Below are 22,459 nucleotides of genomic sequence, written 5' to 3' on the forward strand. Positions count from 1 at the left end.
CCGCACGCCATTGAGTGAACATAAAGTTGAGGAGGTCAATATTTCGAGTATAATAAAAAATCACTCACCGGCCGATGCGCAACAGCGGAGTTGTAATACTACGTTGATCAGATAAATCATCTGAAACATACAAATATTTTTACATTAAAGCATTGCAGTGCCCAAGATAATCGATACTTGTATTGTACGAGTAATGAATTAATGATTCGAGTATAATGTAAGGGCGAATCACGTCGCGCTTGAGAAAGTGGCAGAATCCGCCACGGGACAGCAAAATAATAAACGAATATTACTCACCTTACGGTCGTTCCGCCGTTGCCCGATGCCTCCCAGGCCCCCTCCTCCTCTCCGTGGTCCTTCACTGATGTCGCATCTCCGTACTCACTCACGACATTCACGAGCGAAAATCGACGATATCGTCGCTCTTTTCGTCGCCCAGCAGCTATGTAGCTATGCTACTTGTGCCTTGTTATCCAGCTCTACCAGCTCTACCAACGACTGCAAAAAAAAATAAAAACAAATAATTATATTATGAATCCATATTATTAAACTAATTCAATCAAATTTTAATTTCAATATTACTTTTTATTGTATATGTACCTACATATATATATATATATATATATATATACAATAAAAATATATATATACCATACGTACGCACGCGCGCGCGCTGTATGTATATATATATATATATATACAGTATATTATTATTTTAAATTTGCAAAGTTTGATTATATGGTTTTAAGTTTTAAGTTTATTTGCACATCTACACGCGTATTATTTTAACAAAAGAATTAATACAACAAACGTTATCTACCTCTCTTTGAGATCTCATGGCGCGTCTTCGAGTGTCTTCATGGCCTCGCATTTACCTTGTCTTTGATAAAGGGCGCCGAAGTTCTTTAAGGTAGTAGTGATAGTAGAATCCATCTTTACGGCCTTGTGCCAACCACCATACTCGCCATATGGTATGTTCTCCTTGTTTCTGTGCTTATTCTCCTCCCTCTCTTCAGCTACCTAAAACAGAAATCAAGATTGATTTCAGAAACGATCAGAAAACGATTAATTTCCAAAAGCTTTTCATTACTAACCGCGTAAAAAAATATTACTGCTCGATATTTTTATTTTCGAAATACCACTCCTTTAATTTTCAACTTTGTATTTGAAATTTCATATACGGATCTGCATAAAAACTTCCTACATTTTTATATTATTTTTAATAGATTTTTTTAACAGTGCACATACTATAGGATTTTTAGCACTCGGATGGAGAATCCGAACGCAGCCCAGAAAGAGCGCGAAATGAAAGGAGTGTTGCGAATAAGAGAACGACTTCCCCGTGGCCAGTACAAAGACACTGCGCGTGTCCGGAGTTGCGCCGTGCTCCGATTCTCGACAACGCCGGCATGCTCGCACCTGTGCGTGGGGCGGCATCGACGCGTGATCAACCACGCGGGGCGGCGTGATCGACAACCCCGGATCGAATACGTGCCACGTGACTGACGGCAGGCACGTAGCGGTCAGCCTCGCGGCCCGATGCTTACATCGAGATTGCTATGTTCGATCCTTAACAACCATTAACATTGAATATATTATAGTTGAATAAAATATTTAAAATCCGATTAATGTGTTTAAAATTTCTTTACACGAAGGGATATTAAAAATATAATTGACAAACTCAAGTTTCCAAATTATTTATAATAATAATTATATACATTTAATTTAAGTTTTACACATTTATATATATTTAATTTAATAGTTTTTATACTTTAAATAATTAAATATTAACATTTTACGTAAAAATGTTTAGAGAAATCTGTAGGTATTTCTTTTAAAATATATTTTTGATAATTTTCAGCTGCAAGTTTCAAAAAAAAAAAATAACGAAAATGTCTTAAACAAGGATTCAGTAAACGAGGAAGAAGAAAAAGTTAACGTACCAATATCGATTTTGAAATCAATATTATCTGAAATAAGGTAAATATTATTTATTTATTTCAATATGTTAAAATCCCAGTAAAAATAGCCTAGTAAAATGATGTCAATATAACTTCAAAATTTGGAAATCTAAAAAGTAGTAGCACAGATGTCATATAATGATTATTTAAATATGCCTCTTTTAATACTTAAACTACAACTTTTAATATGTATATATTAAAAGAAATTGATTCAAATGTTTATAATATCAAAATAGACTCACATTAAAATGATTATAATCGAAAAAAGAAAAATTTTGGATTGGATAGTATATAGTTATTAAACCAGATTATAAGCCGCCGTGTAATCGTAGTCAATATTGTTCTGAATGGTCACTGTCTTAAAATCTTGCTGTATGTTCACTATCACTAACGTGATGACGCGAACAAGTTGAACTAATATATACCTATGAGTAGACTATAGTCCTTAACCGAGGTATTTTTGAAACTTTTAATTTTCCGAAGAGCACCTACAATAAAACTATGTTCAAAATAAGTTTAGAACTAAGCTTAAAAATAAAGAGTAAATCAACAGCAAAATAATAATTTAATTTTCGACTGCACAGAAGCACAGAAAGTGAACTGATCTACTCATACGAATTAGAGATGACAAAAATTATAAAAAATGCACAGTAGCAACATTGTATGTCTCACCATAAAAAGAAAAATGAACCGAATTTTCGAACAAGGATTCTGGTCATTCTATAATGTAAGCATCTAAAATTACATCAACTTTAGAATGTCCAGAATCCTTGGTCGAAAACTCGGTGACGATTTGTCACGACGATTTAATTGACTATACTGGCAATGATTATAATCGTGGTAACGATTTTATCTCAGACTCACCAACACTGATGCGCAACAGCGAAGTCGAAACTGCATATTCATCTGTAACATACGGATTTGTACAAATTAAAATAGTGCTCAAGACAATAAACATTTCAAAATTTTATTTGATCGTTAAACAGATATTTTATATAAAAATAAAATTAATTGTATTTATAAAAATTCTCTTTCAAATATATATCTTATAAAATATAAATATAATTCTTACAAAATTTGATAAATGTAGAAACCGAAATTTCTTTCATAAATAATCTAAGAAACTATGAGTTTTAAAACTGTTACAAATACATTAATGTCGCAAATATTTTATTAAATACTTTAAATATCAATATTTAAATATCATCAAATATTTAATTTGTCTCACAAAAGTTAATGCAAAATATCATACAGAATGGGCAGTATAATCGTTGCGGAGGATTATTGTTCCGCAATTAACAATAATAAATTACTTACCTATGGTTGTTCCGCCGGCGCCTGATGGCCTGATGCCCCCGGGCCGCCTCCTCCTCTCAGCCCTCGCCGTTGTCTTCGCTGCCGCTCGCCATTACCAATTACTGGAATATAAGAATCACTTGATACTTCATGTGTACGGCACTCACGATCACGACGGTCTTTCTATACACGCGCAGCTTTATTGTATCGAGACGGAAGAATAACGTGAGAGACATGCGATTTCGCGAAACTACAATTCGTCCGACGCGACGCCGCTTCCTTCATGTGCTCGTACAAGATTCGCTTGCAAAGACACGTCCGACGACGATTACTTACTCGCGCGTCAATCGTTTGAATAAATACCGTGCGGCACGACATTCCCGACGACAATCACGCGCTCGATTCTATTCCGCGACATGACCAGACACGACCAATAACGCGAGAGGGAAAGAGAGAGAGAGAAAGAGGTGCGAATCTCGCGAGTCAACGTAACGAACGAATTTGAAATAATAGAGGAAATGATGAGAGGAAATCCGTACGTCGCGCGATCAACTTCAGACTTCAGACCGACGCGACGGCAACGCCGCCGTGCTGCACTTGTTGCTCCTACCAACACTTTCGTCACTTGAATAACGTACGCGTGATAAACTCATTTAAGATTACATCGCGATGAGATAAAACACTATGACGCTAGATGAATATGCAATCTCAAACTGGAGACAAATATCCGCGGATAAATATGCGCGATGTCCGAAAACGCGGCCGTTGCCTCTGCCGCGGGGCCTCTTGCTAACTGGAAAATTTGAAAATGTCGGCACGTCGACTTCTGACAGCTCGCGTGACACGACGAGCAATATGTTTTCAAGCACCATATCGCTGCGAATATCTTCGCGATCATACCGTAATGTCTTCGAGGCACAATCGCGAATCCAGCCACACGCGACATTACACGCGACTCTATAATAGTTAATCGTACGTACGTAATTTCCCGCAGAAGGAATTCATCCGCGCAATTCCTTGGGCCTAGTACACCTACGGATCGACCCGAATTTCACGTATCGCGGACACTCACATACGTTACATATCACACACACAATTACACTTACCCGAGTTGCGGAACTTTTTCTTCTTCTTCGTGATATGGCCTTTGAGCAGTATCTGCTCTTAATATGGCCAGGACGAGCCAATTGTTGTATTGAGTCTTAATTTTCAGTTGCACTAACGCAATGAATTTAATTGGACTCACAATAATGCAGACAGTAACGACTCGCGACTCGCGACACTACCCAACGGCTAACACCACACACCACCTGCTGGCTCGAGCGTCGTTGAGCGAATGAAGAAACGGCAACCTTGTCCTTGTCCTTGTCCTTCCGGTTCCGGCGCGATCTCGTACGCGGTACGACGCGATCAAAACAAACGAGCGCGCGACCGAAATACCTTTCATTGGATAAACACCCGAATTCTCTGCTGTTTTTCAATTGATTTGGAGAAACGCGACTCTGTCGTGTGTTTTTCCGCATTCTTTTCGTATCTAACGTGATCTGAATAGGGAGTTTTTGCAATACCGTCCTTCAGATACGGTAACCGTATCTCAATTGTTCATAGTGAATGTATCTGAAAGACAGTGGGTGCGTTCAGCCGATACTCCGCTAGCCTAGCAATCGTGAGCAGTCGCTCGTTTTCGCTCGTTTCCTCTCCTTTTAATCCATTGGGTCAAAGGAGAGGAAACGAGCGAAAACGAGCGACTGCTCACGATTGCTAGGCGAGCGGAGTATCGGCTGAACGCACCCAGTATTGCAAAAACTCCAATTTAATTTCTGTTCTTAATCTTATTAATTTTTGAATTTGTCTCAATTTATATACGCAGGGATATTTCATGTAACTCTTTTTTTTTCTTCTTTTTTTTACAAAATTCCTGGAGAATCCACAAAAAATCAGAATAATGTGGAGTGAATAAAAATTAAACAATCTTACTTAATATTTTGCAAAATCCTAAAAGGTTCTGTCAGTGAAATTGTGAGTTAAAATTTTTATTAATTTATATTTATAAATATATTATATATGTTATATAAATACAAATATATTTATATAAATTTATATTTATATTAATAATTTTTTTTATTCATTCCACAATATCTCGGTTTTTTGTAGATTTCCTAGATGTTGCAAAAAAAAAAACAAATTACACGAAATCCCTGTGAAATTTATACATTTCTAATAAAAAGTTTGACCTGTTACACGCAATTTATTATTTCTTTTCTTTAAAAAAAATTTTCCTGATTGCGGTTATTTTCCTCTTAAAAGGGGATCCTGCAGTGACAGACGAACTTCCTCGATGTCGATAATGTCAACCTTTCTAATTTTGTTTTCCCTATATCTGTCTTTGTCTAACGAAATGACATCTGTCCTTGTTTGATTGCTCGCCATCTCTTGCAAGATTCGACAACTACTGTTGCTGCTCTTCTTGTCATTCTGCATCCGTATTTGCAGTACTAAAATAAAATTCACATTTTTCTTTTATTGTACGCATTGAATCTTACTTCTACTTGCACGATATTATTCCTACATGTTTTCCTAAGGCTAGGAGACAAACATTATGTATGTATAAACTGCAGAATTTTTGTTTTAACCAAATATTGTCGTCAGGTGACAGCTGTATGTGCCCAAATAAGTAACATTTTTAATTTTTTGGTGTTTTTTATATAAAATCGCGTTTGCTAGCCTAGATTTTTGTGCGTACTTTAATTCTGTAAAAGATTTTTGCAATTCTATAAAGCTAATTAAAAGATTTATGTGAAAACGATAATGTCGGTAAATCATACGGCTGCAGGATCCCCTTAAAAGAGCTTATAATAAATTCTTGTTTATTAAAGAATAAAATTTATCTTTGTTATAATCGAAAGTACATATAATTACGTAAATATTTTTACATAATTGCCCATTACGCAATATAGTATACGTACCTAATTATTTATAATTGTATGTAATTATTTATTATCGATAGGCGATAAGGAGTAATGAATTAAATTTGATATTTCAAATAAATAACGAATTATAAAATATTAAATTAATCAAAAGTTTCGATTTTTAACCAATATTATTATAGTCATCATCGTCATCATCCCTCTCTAAAAAATCATCATTATATCTAAAAAAGGCATTATAGTCATATAAAATTAGAATATCTAGACATGCTACATCCATCTTGGAAATGTATGTACTATCTCGGAAAGAGAAAGTTTTTTTTGCCGCACTTTTTGCACTTACAAACTTTTTATATATCTTTTTAACGTAAAATGAGTATGTATACGTAATTAAACGTTGGAGAGAAAAAGAGAGAAGAAAATGAAAGTGCAGAGAGTCTAGCTACAAAAAAAAAAAAAACAAAGTCTATCGTCGAACGAGATGCTCATATTCGCGCTTTTCACCGAAAATCTCGAGTCAACATTTCTCGTTATGGGACGCAGAGATAAAAGAGATTCTTTCTTCTTTCTTTTTATGAAGGAGAAACTACAGAAAATTGACGCGATCGGTAAAGAAGGCATGCGAGCTCGGCATTGGCCGGCCGCCGTTTCACAAAGCACGGGCTGCGGGCTGCGGGCAGCGCCGGCCATGAGAATCGCCCAAAATCGCGGGAAACGCGTCCTGCTTCAGGAGGTACGCGAGGTTCGTTCACAGTTCATTATTATCACAACAATTTGGACGGTCGAAAGGGCGAAATTCGGGGCCGCGTGCAGGTCCTCGCGGTGCGGAAGCCGTTAGCCGACGTTCGTTCCCCGGATGAGGTAGGCCCAGCTATACGCGAGAAAGGTGATAGCCCTCTCGAAAACACGAGGCCGAGGGCCGAGGCCCCGCCGCTTGCCTGTTAGGTAGGCCGCCCCAACGGTAGCGAGAACTGTTTTCGACAAGTGTGCCCTCGTCGCTGGCATTCCGCGGGCCCCGCGGACGCCCGTCGTTCGAGGTGCCGATGCGCTTCCATGATACACGGCGTACGGAACGCGAGAGCCTGAAAATGCCGTTGCCGTACTGAACGCGCACCAGTCATGAATACCATTGACACGGAGACCAGCGAGGTGTCCGCGTCGGATCGCGCCAGATCCGAGGCGGATGATGAGATCGACGTGAATGTCGGGGCTTCGACGAGCGAGGACGTGTGCGATGGGGAGGCTTTACTGGACGATTGTAATGGCTGGACGCCTAATAAAAGCCGTTATGGCAGAACAATAAAGCCCACGTCCATCATGGGCATTACTGTGGAATCTCTGCAGGTATACGCCATGTACCTTTTTTTTATGCTGCTCTGAGCAACAAAGCATCCATGTAACGTTGGCGTGTCTTTGTCGATTGCGTATATTTCTAAGCCCAATCTAAAGTACACGTCATTTATGAGACTTGATCTTAAATATTTTCATATTCACGTACTAACGACTTTCATATGATTCTTTTCAAGGAAGCTCTTTTTTTTTATTATCAATAGTAGATATCAAATAAGTTATATTTAGTGTCTGAGATCTATCGGTTTTTTTAAATAATCTGAAGCTTGCTGTTCATTGGTACTTATGTAACATTCATTGCTTTTGTAATTTTGCAGAATTGGAGGCTAAAGACACGTAGACAATTGTCGAATTCCATTGATAATAGTATGGATGAAAATACAAGTGAAATTGACATAGCTAATAACGTAGATGAAGTCGGTTCTTTATTAAATAGTATAGAGGAGATTCCATCTCCAAAAGTAATCAGTCCTGTTGTTGAATGCCCTTGGATGCTGGGAGAGTTAGCATGGGCAAGAGTTGGCAATTTCCCATACTGGCCTTGTATGGTAACAGACGACCCAACTACAGGTCAATATTATAAGTTGAGAGGTAAATTTCTATAGCTCGTGTATATTTTACTTATTTAAGTTGCAGTGTATTTATAAGAAGTTGCTTCAGAATATGAATAAACATGAGAATCTGAAGTTATATTTCTTATATGTATATAGACGTTATTACAAAAATTTACTGGTATAAAATGTTGAAAAATGTTTTGACTATTTTGTGGCACAGTTACTCCTAAGACAAGTATAAGGGTACACGTTCATTACTTCGGAGACAAAGGACGTCACAGTTGGGTTTCGGCAAAATGTATGATGCAATTCATATCTCTTGCTGACTTCGTGGAATTAGAAAAATCACTGTCAGCAGATACAAGGAAGAAGGATTCCAAGTATGCTGCTGCTTTTACTGTAAAGCCGAGAGCGAGAATAAAGTGGGAAAATGCTGTTAGAGAAGCTGAGGAAGCACAGCCACTGACAATGGAAGAAAGAATTGCAATTTTTGCGAAAAAATTTAAAATCTCGAAATCTAAAGATGCAAAATCATCTACTGTCGATGAAATAATTAAGAACAAGAGGAAACATTCGATTGAGCAAGATGAGCCTGATGTCAAACGTGCTAAACAAGACAATGTAATGTTAATAATTGTTTACATTCAGTATAAATTTAACTTAGTGCGTGCTATATGTAGTGTAAAACCTTATTTTTACTTTTACAGTTATACGATGAAAAACCGGAAGTATCGAAGTTACGTAAATCAGAATTATCAAAGTCGAAAAATTCGCGGATTGTAAACGGTAAAATTGACTGGAAACTAAATTTGGATTCTTTACCTCCATCTCCTTCAACTTATAAAAGCTCTTCCGAAAGTATAAACACAAAAATCATTAAAAATGAGGATGAAGAGAGTTTATTTAAACTCTACTACGAAGATAACAAAAATTTGCTCGAGACTGAATATCCAGATATGCCAAAAAACGACATTAAAAAATACTTACGAAAAACCTGGGACAATATGGACATGGAATACCGGAAAAAACTTAGATTGCAAGTGTCAAACGAAAACTCGCAATTGCATTCGAAAGAAAGCACTTCGGCTGAAGATATGTCAATTGAGATTGACACAACTGTAAAGGAAAATAAAAAGATGAAAAGTAATATTGACACTGAAGTAAATTCTGTTCCAGAAATGATGAAACGAAATAGACTGTACAATCTCTTAAAAGATATAAAAAAAGAAAGTACTCCGGATGAAGATGTGATTGAGATTGACACAACTGTGAAGGAAAATAAAAAGTCGAGAAGTAAAATTGACAAGGAAGAAAATTCTGTTACAGAAACGAAACGAAGTAGATTGTACAATCTCTTTAAAGGTATGAAACAAGAAAAGGTTTGTCAGATTTGCGAGAAGACAGGCAAGCTAACGAGATGTAAGGGGCCTTGTTATTCTTATTTTCACTTATCCTGTGTAAAACCTGGCGAATCAAGTCCAGAATATTCTGTTGATGAGGAGAACACCTTGGATGACAGATTACTTAGCGACTTAGACATAATTAAAAGAAGTATTAATGATGAAAATGAAAATAATGGTAATTATGTGTGATGATAATTATAAATACATATATATGTATATAATATTTATTTTAAAAAATTATTTTTTAAATGTGACTTATACTAACAAAAGATAAACGAATTTTTTTAAATAAATCTAATACATGGTTATACAGCATAATCATGATATTAATTGAATTCAGGTAAATCCGATGAGCAAGAGGACGAGACATTCAAATGCATTGACTGTTTATCTGGAGTAGCACCTGCTTGCTTCTTATGCAATGAGAGGGAAGGAGATAGAGGAAGATGTATCGTCCCGGCTTGTGGGAAACATTATCATTCCAACTGCTTATTATCGTGGCCACAGGTAAAACTTTGCGTTTATATCATAATGTTAAAATATTGATATACTCTAACATTAATAAATATTTTTGTATTTTGTTCAGTCGCATTGGCAAGGTGGACGCTTGATATGTCCGTATCACGTATGCCACACCTGCAGTTCGGATAATCCTCAACACCACCGTTCGCGCGCCCCAAATGAGAAAATAGCAAGATGTGTCCGTTGCCCTTCGTCTTATCATGCATCGACATTGTGTCTGCCTGCTGGTTCAGTAATATTGACGGCGAGCCAAATTATATGCCCAAAACATTACAAAGCACCATATCCTCCATTGAATGCAGCGTGGTGTTTCCTGTGTACACGTGGTGGAAGCCTCATTTGTTGCGACACGTGTCCAACTTCCTTTCATTTGGAATGTCTGGGTAACTTGATTAAAATGTTATAGTTAATGTAAAGTACAATACCTGCAAATAAATTACTCATATGTTGTTGGTAATTTAGGTATAGATGCGCCTGACGGCGGATTTATATGCGAGGATTGTGAAACAGGAAGATTACCTTTGTATGGGGAAGTTGTATGGGTGAAACTCGGCCATTATCGATGGTGGCCGTCTCGTATATGTTATCCACATGAAATTCCTGAAAATGTAGAAAGTGTAGCTAAACCTCACAGTCCTGGTAAATTTTGCGTAATGTTTTTGGGGTCCAATGATTATTATTGGGTAGATAGGTAAATAAAAATTCTTTTATACGAAATATTGCGATTAATAAGTATCTTAATAAGTCATCTTTCTTTAATGTAATAATCTTTATAGAGGTCGCGCCTTTTTATATCAAGACGGTGACGCAAATATAAAACCACCTATGAATAAAAAATCTCTGATGGACGATACATATCGGATAGCTCTTGAGGAAGCCAATAAAATACATCAGCAATTAAAAGCAAGGCGATCCATGACTAAAAAACCGAAAGGACTGAAACCGCCACCATACGTAAAATTAAAAGTACGGTTTATACCACATTAAGCTAACGCTTAATCAAGCTAGCAAAGACTAACGAGCACTTTTCCTTTGAAGTCGGATTCAAACCAAATAGACAAGCGCGAACAAACACAAATGAACACCTTGCTTTAATGAGTGCATATGGTGCCGCCGTACTGGCAGATCATTCATTAAAGCACATTATACATTTATGTTTGTGTTTACTTGCGTTCTGGATCTGACTTTTAAACTTGTTTCGTAATCTCAACATTATCCACACTTATTCGATCAAATTCGCTCATAGATGATTGTGTTCGTGCTCGTTCGCTTGATCTAGACTAGGCTAATATATATATTATTGTAGTCAACACTGCTGTGTCATCATTAAAATCAATTTAATTTTGTAATCAGAGACATAGATCATACGTGGTTTATTGTTAATTTATCATAATTTGATGAATAACTGCAGTGAAAAGTTAGAAGCCTTAATGAAAATAGACGTGTAACACAGGTCAATAAACCAGTGGGCAACGTTAAGCCAACCGAATTCGAGAGCATTGTGGCATGCGAATGCGATCCTGAATGGGATAATCCTTGTGCACCTGGTACGGATTGTCTGAATCGTATACTAATGGTCGAATGCAGTCCCGGAATCTGTCCAGCTGGAGACAAATGCATGAATCAGTCGTTCGTGCTAAGACAATACCCAGCAATGGAGCCATTTCATACCGTGGCTCGCGGATGGGGCCTGAGAACTTTGGAGGATATTAAAGCGGGACAGTTTGTCATCGAGTACGTAGGTGAAATTATAGACGACGCTGAATACAAACGTAGATTACATCGGAAGAAGGAATTGAAAAATGAGAATTTCTACTTCCTGACGATAGACAACTATAGAACGATTGATGCGGAACCGAAGGGAAATCTGAGTCGATTTATGAGTGAGTATATTACGACATACGAGTCTGTGATCCCGAAAAACGATTATATTGTCATTTACAGATCACTCGTGCGCTCCAAACTGCGAAACGCAGAAGTGGACAGTAAACGGAGATACGCGTATCGGTCTATTCGCTTTGCGTGACATAGAAACCGGAGAGGAGCTGACATTTAATTATAATTTAGCATCTGATGGAGAAACACGAAAAGCGTGTCTTTGCGGTGCATCTAATTGTAGCGGTTTTATTGGGCTAAAAGCACAGAAACAACAGTTACCAATAGCACAATCGGTCATGCAATTGAAGAAAATTGTTAAATCAAAACGACACAGAAGGTACGTAGGTATATAATTGTATATCTTGTTAATTGATATACTTATCGTTTTGTCATGGTTTTTATGCATTTAATATGTTAATGAATTTTGTTATTTTTATTTTAGATCGAGAAAGTACACGTGTTGGCAATGCGGACAAGAAATATATCACAACAAGTTTATAGTCTGCTCACAAAGGACATGTAACAAAAAGTATCACAAAACGTGTGTAATAGTCGATGAAACAGAACCGAAATTCTGTTGTCCGTGGCATTTTTGCTCAGAATGCGGACGTCGAACATCAGCACACTGTTCATTTTGTAGTATTGCATTTTGTCAAGGTAATCCGAAAATAATATTAACGTGTATTTGCACAAACTATGGGTATACCCTTTCACTGCAAATTTTTCAGCCAATTTAAAACTGATCTTTCCTTCGTGAAAATCGAAAAACCTAAGTTTAGTAAATTTCTACAAATTAAACTGCAGAAGAGAAAATAAGAGAATTTTTATTTAAAACTTAGATACAAGACCGCACAATGTTGAAAATGGGGAAAATGCGCTTAACAATGATCTCCCTCGATATTTTTACTGAAGAAAAGTCATCTTCAAGTTGATTAAAAGAAGTTATTGTTAAAAGAACATTTTATATACTGTAATATTATGTGCACTATAAAAATTAATGCTATTTATGTTTTTAGATCATCTCGATGGCAACTTATTTGAGCGAGAGAGCGAGAAGGGTGGCGTCGTATGCAGAGCGCACGAAAATGCGGATGCACAGAAGCCTGTCGAAGACGAGAAAGAATATTCCGATAACGATAACGAGACAGATAAAGAATATTCTTCGACAAGCTCCACTAGTCCGATCGTAATGGAAAAAATTGCGACGCGAGAACCATCACCAAGGGTTTCTATCGTAGAGGTGAGATGAAACCTTACTCTCTATCTGTGTCATTAGTAAATATATGCGATGCTCGGATAGTTGCAAATTTTTGCATAATAATGCAATTTCACATAGAGATATGTGCAGTTAGTGTTTCGTCTGTATATTTCTATATTATTTGCGCACAATTAAATTGGCTGTATTATTACTTTGGTGGTGGTAGAATTTGGTAAGAAAAGAAAATTCTTATGTTGAAAAATATACAATTTTTGAGATCAATGATTATGATGAAAAAAATATTGATAGAGGCTAGAGAAGAATGTAAGCGTGTAAACAAGTAAATGCATCTTTAATTTACCAAAGAAGTCAAATTCTTGTTTATATTTTTATTATGCAAATTTGCATTATTTACACTAAATTGATATCCATAAAAGTGTGAATCCAAATAGTTTGGAATGTAAGGGATACACTATCAAGGCATTCTTTTATACGACTATCTTAACTGTATCAAAGTTTTATTTGTGAATTTATATCGCGCGGCTATTCTGTATGTAAGGAAAACAACGATTATTGTTGTAATATTGTAACATAATGAGAATTATGTTGTAATATTGGAAGGTAGCATATATGTTCCGAAAAAACAAAAAGAAACTGAAATTTTTTTATTATTATTTTTCATTACTCCCAATATATCCCTATTCCTTTAAATTGGCAGTAGTAGACACTCTTCTATGCGCAAATTCTGCTCTTACAGAAAAGTTGCAAGTTGTTTGGCGTAATTGGTAGAAAATAAATATTTAGTTTGAAATTTATGAGTGAGTCTTTTTTTATATTGTAGATGTATGGATTTATTATTATTGATAATAAAGAGTTGCCACAGACCTGAAAAACTGAGAAAAGTCATGGAAATTTAAATTGGTCAGAGAAAACCCGGAAAAATCAGGGAAATAAATATAAAAGCTTGGAATTTTTAACTTTGCTCACAATTCTCATAAATGTTCTTATTTTAAAGAGTACTTATAATTCTTTAAATATATCTCACGTTTATAGTCAAATGTGTTCAAAACTCACGCATTTTACAAGTTATTTCCTATGTGTTACGAAGAGGCACTTTTGAGGCACTCTTGCGTCCATTTCTCGTTTCGTCTTCCCCTACTTCTCTAGTTCTCTTACGATATTAATTAACAAAATAATTAAAATTTATATTTTATTCGGTGCTTTTATTTAATCGCCCTTTTCCCTCATAACTGCGTTCTTTTATTCAATGCTTATTTTTTGTTAGCCTGAATTTGGATTCAGGATTATATTACGTTATAGGATTAAACTTTCAAGTTTGTGTTGCTTCTAATAATATAAGCTATCTTTCCTGCAGTCCCTGCTCCTAAATATTAAAATTGAAGATTATATACTGATTATGAAAAATTCTCCATTATTGTCTGCAGAGCGTAGAAAAGTCGGGGGAGTTTTAAAATTTATTTTCTGTGGCAACTCTGTAATAGTAGTTATAAATAAAGGTATAAATGGTAGTTAATACTTACAATTAATATGAAGCAAGTTTATCATTATTCATTTAACTTCAAAATGACATAATGAGTAGTTAATTTGATTCTACAAGAAATATTTCAAAGATTATACGAATTTTAATATACTAGTCTCTACTATCAATTTTTACTATTTAATTACTATAAATATAAATTAATTGTATATTTACATGACAAAAATTAAATGCGTCATAAATTTTTAAATTATATAACACTTTTATCATGCTTTTTTTATTAATGTTTTTCAGAGAGAGAGAGAGAGAGAGCAGCCTCTTTTATTTTTCATATCAAGACATAGATACAATTTAAATTTAATGATTTGAATAGTTTCTATGAACTGCTATGAATTAATGGTTCAAAACTTGAGTTGCATTTATCATGGTTTATCTCTTCTTTAGTACAGAAATTAAGGATTCATCTAAAATTAAAATATCCCATATATATATATATATGCAATATGTATATGTGTGTATATATGTATATATATATATATATATATATATATATATATATATAAAATTTCTCTTTTAATATGCATTTTTGAAGTACATATTGTTATTCAAATAACTATTTTATAAAATAGCATTGTATTCTTCATAGAGATCGTCTTAAGCAACAATGTTGCCTCACAGGTTCATCTAAGCAGCGAAGAGAGTGAAGAATCTCAGAAGGAAGAGGAAGAGCACAATCTCGAGAGTAATTTTATGTCATGTGATAAAAGGACAATGACAAAAGAGACATTTCATAAATCACAGAAGAAAGAAAATCAAGCGAAGGAGTTAAGTAATCTTACATCTAGTCAACTGGAAGCCATAATTGGCGTTAGCCTCGCTGAATGAATTTCTCATTCAAATTTCTCCATTAAACACATAGTAAAAAAAACTTACTAATATAACTGACATAATTATATATAATTTATTATGTCAGTTATACTGATAAGCTAATTACATATAATTATGTACAATGTTGTAGATTATATATCATATGTTGTATATAATTATATATAGTATGTACTAAAATATACAATAATAAAGTATGTAATCTACAATACATAATTATATATACTTATAATTTATATTAGTTCCTTACATATTTATAATATAGAACCTTAAAATTTGCATATATATATATAAATTTACTTGATTTTGTTAACATATTGTTTACATTTATTAATCTCAAAAGAATAGATATTACAGTGTACGTGTTTATATTGCGATATGCATCATTGTAAAATTATACGTGATGATTAGTGCCTTGATAATAGGAGAGGAATGAATCAGTCATGAAATTCAATCATGTTCATCATAAAACTCTCATGACATTCTTTAATGAAATTGGTTGAAAGTTGAAACGTATAAAATTGCATGACAATGTGCATCAAGTGGATTCTGAGTTCAATCATATTTATCATAAGATTCCCTTAGAATTCTTCAATGAAATCGGGGGAAACGGTAAAACAGTAATATAATGTTCATATAGGAAATGATAGCCTGTAATATACAGTTTATAAGAGAAAAAAATATCTATTGTGTTTATATTTAAATTTTTACTCCATGACAAAATATAATTGGTTCATTAAAATAACATCTTATATAAAATAAGTTGCGTATTCTAATTTCTTGTGTGAAAACAAACAAAGTAGATAATAATCGTATTACAATGGTGAAGATTTATAATTGTTTAAGAAATTGTACATATACATATATATATATGTATATATATATATATATATATATATATATATATATATGTTTCTATTTATCTTGAAAACTTTGGAAAAATTTTTAAAAGACAAAGAGTACATGTTAATTGGGCCACGTAGTTGATGTTGAGATATGAATTTCTAATATCGTGTGTGTGTGTGTGTGTGTGTGTGTGTGTGTGTGTGTGTGTGTGTGTGTGTGTGTGTGTGTGTGTGTGTGTGTGTGTGTGTGTGTGTGTGTGTGTGTGTGTGTGTGTGTGTGTGTGTGTGTGTGTGTGTGTGTGCGCGTACATATATATATACATACACATACATATAATTATATTATATCACTTCCCTATATATAAAAAGTACAGAAAATATTATAAGGTGCATCCTCACATAATTCTCAGAATGGAAATAAAACATCCTGCTTAACTATATTTTCTGTTGCAATTATTGCATTATTACTAACAATAATTGATCTATCAAATCATTAAAAACTGTATAATTATTGCTTTATCAATTTCATGATAAATATAAGGTTGATATATACATGTTATAAAGATTATTGTGGATTTCCATGTAAGAATAATCACATTATTTATAATAAGATCAAAATTAACGCACTATGCTTTATCAATTAAAAACTATTTCCATGTGTATAGTTGTAAGTTTACTTTTTTCAAGTTATTACATAGCACTATTATATTAATGCATTAATATAATACAGAGGTATAATATTAAAATGTATTGAGTGTACTTAATAGACATTTTATGTTTTTGTGCCAGATCTGAAATGATAAGATAGATCTACCTGTTCACCTTCTTTATAAATGAGATTCTTTGAGTAGCAATTAGTAAATCCTTCATAAGGCTTCGTATAATTCTTAATATCTAACTATTATAAAGTAAAGAAGTAAACAAAATTTATGTTAAATTAATTATATTAAATATAATCATTTTCATACTTATCACAAATTATTAAGTATATATAAGTAATGAATTTACAAATCTATACAATTATAAATGTAAGTAGACAGAGTGATGTTAAAGCAGTATTTTGCAATTTTTCTTTTAAATTATACCTAACTTAACGTGATGTAAGAAATGTTTTAACAATGTACATTATTTGTGCTGTAGTTTCCCTAAATTGCGTCAGCTCATTAATATTAATAATTAGAATATACTTCTATACGGGTAACTTTTTAAACAAGTTACAAAGCATTCTGTATTCTTACATATATATCGAGTATAATACAAATATAGATATTAAACTCTCTGTTCGGTGCCATAATTTTGGTAAAGCTTTGGACTTTCTTGTATAGAGGGAGTAGTATTTGTCGGACTTGGTAAATTCACTTCTGAATTTGAAGCAGTCGATATGGTTTCCTCTATGGATATCTGATTCTTTCGTAATACTGGTGCCACGAAATTTTGACCAGTCGAGAGGTCCCTTTTTGGTACTGGAGTCTAATGAAAACGATTAAGAATTAATATTCTAAAATCGTACGTTTCTGAAAAGGAGGCTCTGCTAGAATTTTTATCTTTCTTGCTTTATAAGAAGTCATTCTCTTCGATTAGCTGAATAATTTTAATTTTTGATTACTTATTTTTATAGCACAGAACATTATGTAAAATTTGAATTACAGAATTGAATTCAGGAAAGTAGCTTTCAAATTATAGTATAGATGACTCAATTCAATCTAGTACAACTTTAAACGAAATCTTCAACAGTAGCCTCCCGTGAAGCTATTCAAATTATAATACCTTGGGTTTCGATAGCGGCAATGTAACTCCGGTTACCAGGCCCAGAATACTCAAACAGAGACCAGCGAGTTGCACCGCAGCTAGTGGAGACAGACCACTTCTTACCAGGCCTAAAGCTAAAAAAGCAGCTTGCGCTAAAACTGGCGCAGCTCCTGCAGCACCAACTGCCGCTCCAGCCAGTTGGCCACCACCGATACTCGGTCCGTAAGCGAAGCATAAATTATGCCTGTCCACCTAATCAAAATATATTTTCATTACAGGACATATATCGTCACAATTGCAAGTTATTGTCAAAGTTATTGTCAAGGTATTAAAGTACCAGATGCTTGACTACAAGATATAGTAGACCAAAAGGAGTGATTAGAGGACACGCCAGACTGTAGACAGTTATCATAGTAAAGACCAGCAGCAACCAGGCATAATGAGCTCCCAATGGAAACTCCCATAGTACCGCTTTCCTAACGTGTATCCTTTCCGCCCGGCTGCGAGCTATACAAAGTCTGAAAGTGTACAGCGCGAGTTCCGGGAACCTGACCAATTCTAATCCACTCCCGAGCAAAGCCGCAGTTATGACGTAATTTACAAAAAGGGCACCCTGCAAATTTTATATTTCCACACTAAGCCATACGAATGATGTGGTAATAAGGAGGAATTGTGCTCTTATTGAACTAATCTAGAATAAATGCAATAAATGCTAAATTTTTATTGCTAGAAATCTCACCTGATCTGGCAAAAATACACATTCCCATTGTGCCGTATTGTTTCGATCATTTACAGTCCAATCTAGAAATGCTGCGGCACTAGTTAATCCTAAACTAGGTAATATAAGCACCATCAGGAGCAACAGAAGTAACGTTTTTCTCATAACAACACGATTTAAGCTGCTTCGTGTCCAATGCCTCACAAGCAATTCGCATCTCGTAACTAGTGCAGGCATTAGAGCAGCCACACTGACTAACAATACGGTAGGCAGGAAAGAATAAAGTACTGGACTAAGATCCTTAATCTCTCCAGTAAGTGGTAATTTGTTGACAGTTGTCACTATGACCTAAAATTTTGAAAATAAATAAATTAACATTACACATTTTGCATAAATTTTTAAATATTTAAAGAAAATCAAAAAGAGAATCAATCGAAGATTGAAACGTTATTTATTGTATCGAAATGCTATAAGCGTCAGTTTCTTTGCTATATATGTGTTTAAGTGCGTCTTTTTCTATTTGTAGTTTTTATTGTAATGTGCTCTTGCTGAAAGAACTTGACTTACAGCCGGTGTAGTAAGGAAAAACAATATAAGTCCCAAAGCGCAATTTATTAATACAGCATTTAGATACCAACACGGCCTGGGGATGCTTAGATTTTCCCAAAATATATCTGATGGCGTCGGTGCATAATCGACGATCCACTTTATATTCGGCGAGGACCTCAGCTGTTTGCGCAAAGTTTTAGCTGCACCGGGTGTCCCTATTAATTATAAATTATCAATTTTCTTATTGATTTAAGAGAGGAAAGGAAACATTGAGTAAATGGAATACCTAAAGTTACAAAAGCAACTCCAAGAGATTTGCTAAGTGCCACATTCTTCTCTTCTTCAACCAGCGCTGTTAATCGTATTTCCTCGTTGGCGTAGAATTCTTGAGCGTCCACTTGCTACAAATGCAATGACTTAAATTTTCCGTTAAAGATAATAACTTACATGATAATGCATACAAAGTAATCGATATCATGATCGCGCACGTCCACGTTTTATTTTATTGATACAATTTACCTTGGTGCAGCAATGTCCAAGAACTTGACCACACGGATAAGGATACATTTTCAAAGGTTCTCTCTTCTTGGCATAACTTTCACAATATAAACGCGCCTGTTCCACACAATCCCTTTCTGCATCCAGCTTTGAAAGGCGTTTTATATCGTGGGCCAATGTAATATCCTCCACTGTTAAACCAGGAAATGCTTCTCTGAAAGGATTGTTAATGCGTAAAAACAGCGCACATAAAAAAAAACAGATTGCTAAAAATTATTTTCAAATTAATTTCTTTTAATATCAGCAACAAATATTTGCTAAAGAAAAGTTTACGATTAAAAGAAGGTCTTTTTCTACATACTTAAAATATTCGCTAAGATTCTCAACGGTGCATTGTTGTTTTGGTATATCCGTAATCAATAATGTTCTCGCTACAAATTCTCCAGTAGGCCTGGTGTCCCGCACCTATGTCCACACACAAGTTCTCATTTATAATATTACGTAAACGTCACAAAACACATTTATATCTTTTGTATACATACAAAAAAAGAAAATCTATCTTATAATATATGCAATACCTGCTTCAAACGACGTCTCATGACAAATCCACCGACTGGCAGATAAGATAAGAGCAGTACTGTATACACCCAAAGCCCAACAGAATCGGGCTCCAGATTTGACAGTGTTGTATGACTAAATGTTGCGCTATCTCCCGGCTGCATTCTTCCGTGAAAATTTATTGGCAGAGCTACGCACAGTGACACAATCAGCATCATGATGGTCAATATGATTAAGCAACGCTCGAACATGATGTATAACAACCCATCGGGCCCTGCACGTTGTAATAATTCATCGTCCCTGCAATTGTAAGATTATTATGAGCAAATAAGTCACACATTAGAAATACCGTAATGAGAGACGCAAATAAAATATTCCAAGTGCACCAAGTACTAACGTAATCTTAAAAGCGGTAACAATCCACGAGAGAAATCCTCTATCCAGTTGGGAGAGTTGAGAATTGACAGAAGCTTCCATACACAAGGGATCAGTGTCTCTGTTTTCATTAACACCATAGAATAGCTCCATCCATCTGTTGTCGGACTTGTGTAACAGCGCGAGGCGCCCATAGTTCCATGCTTTCTTACGTAATAAACCAAATAAAATAACTAAAAGCTGTTAACAATAATATTAGCGTTACGTTAGACACTAGAGTTTAACTCAACAACGTCAATATTTTGTACAACGTCGTATATCATTATCTCTTACTACAACATATGTATCAAATAATAGCAAACGATAGAGATCACAGAGTCTTACCAGGAATCCTATTACATTTAGCAACAAGTTCTCGGGTATTCCTGCGTACGCATCTGTGATTATTGTTCTATTGTTCCTGGGAAATGGAATGCATGTGTCCGCGGAAGGAGGAGTATCGCGTTGAACCATGCTGCAATACAGTAAATCAAATGTTTGACATTGTAACAGAGAGCTGTATGATAGAAAAAGCACGATCCTACAACAATGACACGCCGCGTCCGTCATTCTCGGGAGTGCGCGTGCAAATTACGCTTGCTGACAAGCAGTAACATGGCAACAGGCAGCGATACGTTAAGATACGATCTATCCAAAGAAGCAAGTATACACACGATCGCAAAAGGTACGCAACGTACTATTCCATTACTTTTACTCGCGCGTGTTTTAATCACACTGTGCTAGTCGATGTATGTCGGTGTACGCGAAAGGCAGTCCGCGGATTGTGCAAACAATATGCGAAAGATAAACGCGATAAGCGGCTGGAAGCCCCCGAACTCCGAAGCGCGAACGCGCGGGGAAAGAAAAACAGGTACGGAGTGTGCGGACGATCGCGGTGCGAATTTCGCCACTCACTTTTCGTAGGTGTAATCCATGGTCGGCCGAGTCGCCGAGACGCGTGAGTCAGTGCGCCGTTAAACGAATGCGAAGGTGCATGTTAGCAAACGCGTGTCAATTTGACACATCGCACACGCCGTGCGTGCTGCTGGCTGTTAGTCACACGACGAAAGTGTCCGAGCGAGCGTAACCTAAACCTAACCTAACCCGACTCCGTTCTTCGCATTGCTCCGCATTTCTTCGGACGTATATGTGTATATCGCGAAATGTCATTACGGGCACGCACACACGCGCGTACCCACGCGTCCCACGTATGTATTGTATGTAGTACCGCGTTCTATCACGCCAGAAGGAACACGCGTTTTAATTGAGCCAGCCTACTTGTCGCTTTATCGAGTAATTTTATCTTTAACTGTCGAAAATAGAGTTCCCACAGCAATTTTGTGATAAGATTAAATGGAACAGGTGTGTGTGCGCGCGTGTGTATTTTAACTTGATAAAAAACACGATACTCCGAATTTTTCATTGGATTTATCGCAGTTACAACGCGCAAAATCAGATATATTGGGTTATGATAGACAAGGTTTATAGCAGGATTATGTAAAGAACTGTAATTACAAAATATATCTCTTACATTTGTATACATAATGATTGTATATATGTGTGGTGACACAAGTAAATATTATGTACCTAGAAAAAATATTTAACATTACAGCTCACACTTATTAATGATTTGAAATCTCACTTTATATAATCGTT

At 35.4% G+C, this 22,459-nt stretch overlaps 2 protein-coding genes across 6 annotated transcripts; one reads left to right on the plus strand and one right to left on the minus strand.

Annotated features, from left to right (window-relative positions):
• Positions 1–6,844: 6,844 nt before the first annotated feature.
• On the plus strand, positions 6,845–16,757 carry Nsd (Nuclear receptor binding SET domain protein). 3 transcript variants are annotated; one of them, XM_071702777.1, is made up of 13 exons: positions 6,845–7,528; positions 7,852–8,125; positions 8,309–8,709; positions 8,796–9,666; positions 9,832–9,998; positions 10,078–10,396; positions 10,476–10,704; positions 10,790–10,979; positions 11,467–11,896; positions 11,958–12,228; positions 12,334–12,548; positions 12,908–13,131; positions 15,266–16,757. In XM_071702777.1, the coding sequence occupies exons 1-13, from the start codon at positions 7,304–7,306 to the stop codon at positions 15,470–15,472; spliced, it is 4,023 nt and encodes a 1,340-aa protein (XP_071558878.1). In that variant the 5' UTR covers positions 6,845–7,303; the 3' UTR covers positions 15,473–16,757. The 3 variants fall into 3 exon arrangements, with proteins under 3 accessions (XP_071558878.1, XP_071558880.1, XP_071558879.1); XM_071702779.1 differs by having other exon boundaries at positions 15,234–15,404; XM_071702778.1 differs by lacking the exon at positions 15,266–16,757 and adding an exon at positions 14,886–15,063.
• Positions 16,758–17,243: 486 nt separating this feature from the next.
• Tmem63 (transmembrane protein 63) lies at positions 17,244–22,027 on the minus strand. Of its 3 annotated transcripts, none has more exons than XM_071702786.1 (12): positions 21,719–22,027; positions 21,149–21,278; positions 20,787–21,004; positions 20,410–20,689; positions 20,193–20,296; positions 19,853–20,045; positions 19,620–19,734; positions 19,352–19,548; positions 18,806–19,132; positions 18,404–18,679; positions 18,085–18,318; positions 17,244–17,787 (listed from the first exon to the last, which is right to left on the minus strand). In XM_071702786.1, exons 1-12 carry the CDS (start codon positions 21,736–21,738, stop codon positions 17,587–17,589), a joined length of 2,295 nt encoding a protein of 764 aa, XP_071558887.1. In that variant the 5' UTR covers positions 21,739–22,027; the 3' UTR covers positions 17,244–17,586. The 3 variants fall into 3 exon arrangements, with proteins under 3 accessions (XP_071558887.1, XP_071558888.1, XP_071558889.1); XM_071702787.1 differs by lacking the exon at positions 21,719–22,027 and adding an exon at positions 21,502–21,641; XM_071702788.1 differs by lacking the exon at positions 21,719–22,027 and adding an exon at positions 21,349–21,468.
• Positions 22,028–22,459: the final 432 nt, after the last annotated feature.

The sequence above is a fragment of the Temnothorax nylanderi genome, unplaced genomic scaffold (assembly GCF_030848795.1).
Source record: "Temnothorax nylanderi isolate EJ_2023f unplaced genomic scaffold, tnyl_v1.0 TNYL_tig0031_pilon, whole genome shotgun sequence".
NCBI classification, from domain to species: Eukaryota; Metazoa; Arthropoda; class Insecta; order Hymenoptera; family Formicidae; genus Temnothorax; species Temnothorax nylanderi.